The sequence below is a fragment of the Polypterus senegalus genome, chromosome 2 (assembly GCF_016835505.1).
Source record: "Polypterus senegalus isolate Bchr_013 chromosome 2, ASM1683550v1, whole genome shotgun sequence".
Lineage (NCBI taxonomy): Eukaryota > Metazoa > Chordata > Cladistia > Polypteriformes > Polypteridae > Polypterus > Polypterus senegalus.
In genome coordinates, this window is record NC_053155.1 from 12,301,806 (window position 1) to 12,311,839 (window position 10,034).

Genomic DNA, 10,034 nt, shown 5'->3' on the forward strand with positions numbered 1-10,034 from the left:
AAATTCTACAGCCAATAATGGATACAAATCCATAAGTCCAAAAGCATTGTACTTTACAAGAAATTTATCTGAAAAACATGGACAAAGAAGTATTCATGGATTTCTATATGAGCTGGTTTCAAGTCACGTGACACATGACTTTGTACCAAGAGATTTAACCAGTCTGGGCCCGGAAATAAAAGTCTAAGAGTAGAAGACGAAGTAGAACGGCATGAAGAGGTTCAAAGACGTTTGTGTGATACACACGCAGAGCAGGTTAGAGATAATGGAAGTACAAAAATTCAAATGTCTCATAAAAACTGATAGCAAAGATTGCATTACTGCAAACAAACGGAAATTATTACTTGGTGAAATAACAGAACAGCAAAAAGAGATTGAATATATGGACATAGGTGACATGACAGAGGGGCGGCATGGTGGTGTGGTGATAGCACTACTGCCTCGCAGTTAGGAGACTCAGGTTTGCTTCCCAGGTCCTCCCTGCGTGGAGTTTGCATGTTCTCCCCGTGGCTGCATGAGTTTCCTCCCACAGTCCAAAGACATGCAGGTTAGGTTCATTGGTGATCCTAAATTGTCCTTAGTGAGTGCTTGGTCTGTGGGTGTGTGTGTGTGTGCCCTGTGGTGGACTGGCGCCCTGCCCGGGGTTTGTTTCCTTGCTTTTCGCCTTGTGCTGGCTGGGATTGGCTCCAGCAGACCCCCGTGACCCTGTAGTTAGGATATAGCAGGTTGGATAATGGATGGATGGATGGAGAGTAGCCAGCTAACAAATTAATTCATAAGTATGACATTAATATATCCCCGAAATGTTGTCTTTTGTACAAATGAAGACAAATCCCCTCTCACATTTCTTCTACATCTGCTCCTATTCCAAAATGTTTTATAAAGATTTATTTTGTTTATTGTCTTGAATGACTGTGGTGGGCTGGAACCCTGCCCAGGGTTTGTTTCCTGCCCTGCGCCCTGCGTTGGCTGGGATTGCCTCCATCAGTCCCCCATGACCCTGCAGTTAGAATATCATCTACTGCTAAATTCTCTGTACTAAAATTTTTATTTGTATACTTTATTGAGGATTAGTTCTGTTCTTTGTATTGTATTGTATTGCATTGACCCCCTTCTTTTTGACACCCATTGCACGTCCAACCTACCTGGAAATGGGTCTCTCTTTGAACTGCCTTTCCTGAGGTTTCTTCCATTTTTTCCCTACAAGGGTTTTTTTGGGAATTTTCCTTGTCTTCTTAGATAGTCAAGGCTGGGGGGCTGTCAAGAGGCAGGGCCTGTTAAAGCCCATTGCAGCACTCCTTGTGTGATTTTGGGCTACACAAAAATAAATTGTATTGTATATGGCGGGTTGGATAATGGATGGATAGATCGATGACATGACAGAGCTATGACAAGTTTAATTTCAAAGAAACCACAATTCAGTCAGGTTTATATTTGTGATCACTGAGAAGTGATGCAACATACACTAGAACTGAAAGATTTAAACGATCGGACATATTAGAAATTCTGCAGCCAAAAATGGATACAGATCCATACGTCCAAAAGTATCACACTTTACACGAAAGTTATCTAAAAAAACACAGACAAAGAAGTTTTCATGGCTATATGAATCCGAAAGATCACACTTGCATATCTAATAAACCAACATGTGATGAATTGTTAGTGATAATATTTTTGAAAGACGGAGATATAAAAGACAGAGTTTGATATTCGTGCTTATCTAAAAGCACAACATGACTCATCGCAAACGGCAGATCCGGGAAATGACTAGAGGGTTGGGCCCGCATGGGGGTTGGAGAGTGAAGCAAGCTAGGGGGCAGAGCCCCCTAGTACTCTAAATAAAATACATTCCAGTTAACTTACAGTTGGCACATGGGACAGGCAATTCTCATAGTTGGAAGTCCACCTTGTGGTCAGATCCTCAATATCTGTGCCACCTTTGCTCTCCTCCTGGCGCCAAGGTCTCTTTAATGCCGAGCAAGTGACCCAAGAACAGTTTCAGGGTCTGACCTGGTGGACCCGCAATTGGTTCGGGGTCATCTCTGACCCATTAAGAAGGTAAGCAGCTGTCTCCATAAAGTGGCCAAATGCCGGAAATTGTGTACAAAGCAGCACCTCCTGCTGCTCCAGAGTTTCTTTTAACATTCCTCTCATTCAGTGGTCCAGACCATCTCCAGAATGGGCCAGAATAAAAAATTCCTTTTGGTGTGGCACCATGTTCCACTGTCCTTTGCATCTTGCATAATTTTTCATAACTGCTCATCCTGACAGGACTACAGATTAAACACAAATGGACAAGGAGTTGACAAGTGTGGTCTTTAGAATGGACCTGCATTGAAGAATCTTCTTATTCTTTGAGCTGCTCCCATTAGAGGTTGCCACAGCAGATCATCTTCTTCCATATCTTTCTATCCTCGTCATCTTGTTCTGTCACCCCGATCACTTGCATGTCCTCTCTCACCACATCCATAAACCTCCTCTTAGGCCTTCTCTTCTTTTCTTGCCTGTAAGCTCCATCCTTAGCACCCTTCTCTCAGTATACCCAGCATGCATCTCCACCCATTCCACCCTGCCTGCACTCTCTTTTTCATCTCTCTTCTACAATTCCCCATTACTCTGTACTGTTGATCCCAAGTATTTAAACTCCTCCACCTTCACCAACTCTACTCTCTGAATCCTCACCATTCCTCTGACCTCTCATCTGGTGTAAAATTTTGCCAAATCAATATACAGATAACAATACAAATTTCCATGACAGGTTGACAGACGAGATTAGACAGGAGTCCCCGTGGACCGTGATGTTTGCTGATGACATTGTGATCTGTAGCGATAGTAGGGAGCAGGTTTATTAGACCCTGGAGAGGTGGAGATCTGCTTTAGAGAGGAGAAGAATGAAGGTCAGTAGGACCACCAAGACAGAATACATGTGTGTGAATGAGAAGGAGGTCAGTGGAATGGTGAAGATGAGGGGAGTAGAGTTGGTGAAGGTGGATGAGTTTAAATACTTGAGATCAACAGTACAGAGTAACAGGGAATGTGAAAAAGAGTGCAGGCAAGGTAGAGTGGCTGGAGAAGAGTGTCAGGAATGATTTGTGATAGATGGATATCAGCATGCGTGAAAGGGAAGGTCTACAGGACAGCTATGTTATATGGGTTGGAGACGGTGGCACAGGAGACAGAGCTGGAGGTGTCAGAGTTAAAGATGCTAAGATTTGCATTGTGACAAGGATGGACAGGATTAGAAAAGAGGACATGAGAGGGTCAGCTCAGGTTGAATGGTTAAGAGACAAAGTCAGAGAAGTGACATTGCGTAGGTTTGGATATGTGCAGAGGAGAGATGCTGGGTATATTGGGAGAAGGATGTTAAGGATAGAGCTGCCAGGCAAGAGGACAAGAGCAAGGTGATGGGAGTGACAGAGTGAGATGGAGAGGACAGAAAGCCATGGAAGAAGATGATCCACCGTGGCAACCCCTAATGGGAGCAGCCGAAAGAAGAAGAAAACCTTCAGTCCATAAAAAGCAAATCACTGCTTCTGCAATACATCCATCCATCCATCCATCCATCCTCTTACGCTTATCCGAGATCGGGTCGAGGGGGTAGCAGCTTGAGCAGAGATGCCCAAGACTTTCCTTTCCTTGGCCACTTCTTCTAGCTCTTCTGGGAGAATCCTGCGGCGTTCCCAGGCCAGCCGGGAGACATAGTCCCTCCAGCTTGTCCTGGGTCTTCCCCGGGGATGACTGAGCTTCACACCCTATCTTTAAGGGAAAGCCCAGACACCCTCCGGAGAAAACTAATTTCAGCTGCTTGTATTCGCGATCTCGTTCTTTCGGTCACTACCCACAGCTCATGACCATAGGTGATGGTAGGAACATAGATCGACTGATAAATTGAGAGCTTTGCCTTATGGCTCAGCTCCTTTTTCACTACAACAGACCAATGCAGAGCCTGCATCACATGTGGACGCCGCAGCGATCTGCCTGTCGATCTCATGCTCCATTCTTCCCTCACTCGTGAACAAGACCCCGAGATAGGACTCCTCCACTTGGTGCAGGATCTCGCCTCCAACCCAGAGAGGGCACTCCACCCTTTTCCGGCTGAGGACCATGGTCTTGGATTTGGAGGTGCTGTTTCCCATCCCAGCCACTTCGCACTCAGCTGCGAACCAATTCAGAGAGCGCTGAAGATCAAGGCCTGATGAAGCAAACAGGAAAACATCATCTGCAAAAAGCAGTGACACAATCCTGAGCCCACCAAACTGGACCCCCTCAACACCCTGGCTACACCTAGAAATTCTGTCCATAAAAGTTATGAAAAGAATCGGTGACAAAGGGCAGCCCTGGCAGAGTCCAACTCTCACTGGAAAAAGGGTTCGACTTACTGCCGGCAATGCGGACCAAGCTCTGACATCGGTTGTACAGGGACCGAACAGCTCTTATCAGGGGGTCCGGTACCCCATACTCCCAGAGCACCCCCACAGGATTCCCCGAGGGACACGGTCTAACGCCTTTTCCAAGTACACAAAACACATGTAGACTGGTTGGACAAACTCCCATGCACCCTCCAGGACCCTGCTAATCGTGTAGAGCTGATCCAGTGTTCCGTGACCAGGACTGAAACCCACACTGTTCCTCCTGAATCCGAGGTTCGACTATCCAACGGAACCTCCTCTCCAGAACCCCTGAATAGACTTTTCCAGGAAGGCTGAGGAGTGTGATCCCTCTATAATTGGAACACATCCTCTGGTCCCCCTTCTTGAAGGCACTGTCCCCGATGTCAATGCAATGTTGCAGAGATGTGTCAACCAAGACAGTCCTACAACATCCAGAGACTTGAGGAACTCCGGGTGTATCTCATCCACCCGTGGGAACCAGCCACCATGGAGTTTGCCCACCTCCGAGTCCCCAGGCTCTGCTTCCTCATTGGAAGGCATGTTAGTGGGATTGAGGAGGTCTTCGAAGTACTCCCCCTACTGACCCACAACGTCCCGAGTCAAGGTCAGCAGCTCACCATCCCCACCATATACAGTGTTGACACTGCACTGCTTCCCCCTCCTGAGATGACGGATGGTGGACCAGAATCTCCTCGAAGCCATCCGAAAGTCATTCTCCATGGCCTCCCCAAACTCCTCCCACGCCCGATTTTTTGCCTCAGCAACCACCGAAGCCACAATCCGCTTAGCCTGTTAGCCGCCTCCAGAGTCCCACAGGACAAAAGGATCTGGTAGGACTCCTTCTTCAGCTTGACTGCATCCCTCACCGCCGGTGTCCACCACGACAGGCACTGACCTCCTTACGGCCACAGCTCCAGTCTGCTGCCTCAACAATAGAGGCACGGAACATGGCCCATTCAGACTTGATGTCCCCCACCTCCCTTGGGACGTGGTCGAAGTTCTGCTGAAGGTGTGAGTTAAAGCTACTTCTGACGGGACTCTGCCAGACGTCCCCAGAAGACCCTCCTGACTGGCATCCTCCCCCACCATAGAAGCCAACTCACCACCAGGTGTTGATCAGTTGACAGCTCTGCCCTCTCCTCACTCGAGTGTCCAAGACATGTGCTCGTAAGTCCGACGACATGACCACAAAGTTCATCATCGAGCTGAGGCCTAGGTTGTCCTGGTGCCAAGTGCACATATGAACACCCCTATGCTTGAACATAGTGTTCGTTATGGACAATCTGCGACAAGCACAGAAGTCCAATAACAAAACACCGTTCGGGTTCAGATCAGGGGCTCCATTCCTCCCAATCACACCCCTCCAGGTCTCACTGTCATTGCCCACATGAGCACTGAAGTCTTCCAGCAGTACGAGGGAGTCCCCAGAAGGTATGCCCTGTAGCACCCCCTCCAGGGACTCCAAAAAGGGTGGGTACTCCAAACTGCTGTTCGGCGCATACGCACAAACAACAGTTAGCTACCCTCTTGTGCACCGGGGTAAACCCCAATGTGCAGGCTCCAAGTTGGGGGGCAATAAGTATGTCCATACCCGCTCGTGCCTCTCACTGGGGGCAATTCCAGAGTGGTAGAGAGTCCAGCCTCTCTCAAGGAGATTGGTTTCAGAGTCCAAGCTGTGCGTCGAGGTGAGCCCGACTATATCTAGCTGGAACCTCTCAACCTCGTGCACTAGCTCAGGCTCGTTCCCCTTTAGAGAGGTGACATTCCACATCCCAAGAGCCAGCTTCTGTAGCCAAAGATCGGACTGCCAAGGTCCCCGCCTTCAGCCAACACCCAACTCACACTGCACTCAACCTTCTTGGCCCCTCCTATAGGTGGTGAGGCCATGGGAAGGGGGACCCACATTGCCACTTCGGGCTGTGCCCGACTGAACCCCATCTCCAGGCCTGGCTGCAGAGGGGGACCCCGGTTGACACGCTTCCGGGCGAGGGAAAATGGCGTCCAAATTTTTTATTCATCATAGAAGGTCTACTGAACCGCTCTTTGTCTCATCCCTCACCTAGGACCTGTTTGCCTTGGGTGGCCCTACGAGGAGCATAAAGCCCCGGATAACTGAGCTGCTAGGATCATTGGGACACGCAAACCCCTTACCACGATAAGGTGGCGGTTCGAGGAGGGGTGTTCTATACAGCCAAGTCAAATAAAGAAAGAAACACATTGATATTGAACTGCAAAGAGCAGAGGTTTTCTCGTCAACTTCATCTGACAGAGCGCAAGCTTCTGATTAAGAGAAACCATCTACAGCCAAAAGGCCACTGCTTGCACTATACACCCAACCAAAGCAAAGTTAGCAGAAAAGTGTGGATAATTATTGACTTTATGAATTGTTAATTTAGATTGTAAGAACTGCTAAGTATGTTGCCCTTTTGAGACAGCATCAGGAGGCCAATATGGAGTTGTATGATGCGACAGCTTAGGTTTAGGTGTATTTTCTGCTTTATCGTTGTTCTTTTTATTGTTAGCATTTTCCATATCTTCTGTTATGGCTTAACATTTTGTGTCTTTAAATGTTTTGACGTCCCTTGTGTTTTGTGGGTGGAGCTTCAGGAGGACATCACTGTTGCTGGAACCGCCGTCTGGCTATACACTGAGTGAGAGAGAGAACCTCAGGAGCATATCATTGAGTTCATTAGGAGTCTTATTGGACATACTAGCTGGACTATCTATCTAACATGAGCTGAAATCTAAGTAGTCATTGAAGATCTCATTATTAATGTTTGCATACTCCATGGCTGCTTCCGTAAATTTCAGGATGACAAGGCCCAGGGCACAGAGCGACACCAGGTGATTATGAAGAAGTACAAGTAATTGTGGAGGAAGGACCAACAAACAGAATGATGTGGATTAGGCAGCAGTGAAGGTGGACTTTGTAGACAGACTTGCATGGTTTAACATCTGGCAGACAGACATTCCTCGTGTCCAGATTCTGATCCCAGCCATTTATGACACCTAGTAAACTTTCACATCAGTGGAAAGAATGGGACACTTTTCTGTCCTCACTCCTATGGAAGAGGATCTTTGCAACACCTTCTCAGATGCTGCATGAGAGGTCCCTGGTGGAAGGTCGATCTTGCCGGTGCCATGGCTGGGTGGTCAAGGCAGTTACTGAGAGTGTAGCCACAGCCAACAACATCAACATCATCCAAAGAAGACCATTACTTATGTCAAGGCTGAAGAAAAGACCCACTCACACCCAGTAATATGCACTGGTCTTCTACCAACAGCATCTGACTGGCAGCTCAATGTGGTACTGGGCAAAAGAATAAGCTTTCTAGAGCACATAATTACAAGAATTCTACATCCAGACATGCTCATCTTGTCAGGAGCTACCAAACAACTGGTCATGGTGGAGTTTACAGGACCCTGATAAGAGCGTATTGAGGAAGCAAATGAAAGAAAAGGAACAAGTAGAATTATGTCGGACTTAAGGCTGTCGGACTGCTGTGAGCCAATAGAGGTGGGCTGTCAGGGCTACACAGGACATTCGCTAAGCTGGATATCACGAGGGCGGCAAAGAGGACAGACATAAAATTGACCTGGGAGACGGCAGACAAAACCACTAGATGGCTTAGGAATGAGAGAACAGATCCTCGGCCTGTTGCTGTTGAGCTTCAGGTTAAATGTCTAGAGACCACCTCTACTTGTGTGGATCTCTATACTTGCTGCCACTACTTTGGGGTCCCCTGAACTTGGTTTGTCTTGTTTATGTCACCACAAACTGTTTGGTAAGGCCAGAGAAGGGGAGTTGTGGGATGCTGGTGGACCCCTGCTGGGCAGGCCTTGAAAGCCCCTTTCGCAGGTAACTTTCCGATCTCCTTCTCCAGGGTTTCCACAGTTGACATGAGAACTTCATATAGTAGCAAGGGCCGCAAAATTCGTGCTGGTATATGTCCTTTTATTTTGTTCAAGCTAATCCCTGCAGACACCGTATGTAAAGTCTGAAGTCATCATAAATTTCTGAACCCTCTTTTGTTCATTTTTCATAATTGTTTTGTTGTGACCAGAACCCTTTTTGATGTTTTTTATTTCCACATATGCAGTTTCTAAGAAGGGGAACATTTAACTTCTCACACACTGAGACAGAGTGCTGGATTTGAACCACAAGATAGTCACCAGTGCCCACCTTGAGGGATGATATAATAACATACAATTTAAACTTTGTAATTTTTGTTTTTTTAGGAGCCATATTGTACAGAGAATGGAATCCCTCAACGGGACAGAGCATGCAGTCAAACAATTCTATCTGGTGGGCATCCCGGGACTTCAGGACCGCCAGAATCTTCTGTGCATCCTGTTTCTGCTGCTCTACGTGGCTGTGATGGCTGGTAACCTCCTGATGCTGTACCTGGTGCTCCTGGACCAGAGGCTCCACACTCCCATGTACTTCTTCCTCTGTCACTTATCTGTCTTAGATGTCCTCCTGTCGACTCTCATCCTACCAAAGATGATGGCCGTCTTCTTGCTTGAGGACAGACTCATTTCTTTTGCCGGATGTTTCCTGCAGATGTATTTGATTCTGGCATCTGGAAGTACAGAAAACTTAATCATGATAGTCATGGCCTACGACCGATACGTTGCAATTATGAAGCCGCTTCACTACCATCTCATCATCAATTTTAAAGTCTGCATTGTGCTGGCCACTGTAGCCTGGGCCCTGGGGTACACGGCCCCTCTACTCCACGTCCTCGATGCCATGTCACTGCCATACTGCGGCCCCAATATCGTGCAGTACTGCTACTGCGACTTCTCTTCGGTGGCTATCCTGGCGTGTGCAGATGTCACCGATGTTTTCAAAAAGGCAAATGTTGCTGCCATGTGTGTTGTAAACATCCCCCTGGCGCTTATACTTGGATCCTATTTCATAATAATCCTACATATTTATTCCCGGAGTACGGAAGACTGCAAGAAAGCTTTTTCCACGTGCGCCTCCCATTTGTTCATTGTGTTCGTTTATTACTTCTCGGCTGATTTGCTGTATATAACGTCTGTGACTGGCAGCATGTCTGCCGATAACCGAGTCATAATGGGAGTGTTAAGTTACTTGCTGACGCCGCTATTGAACCCCATCGTTTACAGTCTGAGGAATAAGCAAATTAAGCAGGCCGCCGAGAAATATCTTACCTTCTCGTGTGGATCCAAACCTATTTAGCCATTAAATACAGTCAAGAGTAAAGCGATAACGTAGGAAACGTTCAGCGTTGATGAAAAGTATTCACCTTCGTGGGCATTTTCACATTTTATTGTTATACAACATGGAATCGCAGCAGACTTAATTTGGCCTCTTTTGACAATGATCAGCAGACAGATACCGAAGTGAAAACGGATCTCTGCGAATTGGTTGAAGTTAATTACCAATATAAAACTTACGTGGAGGAAAGCACAAGCAAAGATATGTTGTGGGGTTCTTCAGATGAGGAAGAGCTACGTTTCACGGATTGACATCTTGCATGTTGATTTACCCGCGCAAATTAGAATTTCACTGGGCTCTGCACAAACCTCTGGACAATGTACCATGACAACAGTCTTGTTTTCTTCTTTCCCAGCATCCAGGGATTGTAATGAACTACTAATAAGAAACAATAA

General features: G+C 47.0%; 1 protein-coding gene across 1 annotated transcript; it reads left to right on the forward strand.

The window, feature by feature from the left end:
• Positions 1 to 8,649: 8,649 nt before the first annotated feature.
• LOC120524139 (olfactory receptor 10A4-like) lies at positions 8,650 to 9,600 on the forward strand. The gene has a single exon (XM_039746017.1). It carries the CDS (start codon positions 8,650 to 8,652, stop codon positions 9,598 to 9,600), a length of 951 nt encoding a protein of 316 aa, XP_039601951.1.
• The last annotated feature ends 434 nt before the right edge of the window (positions 9,601 to 10,034 follow it).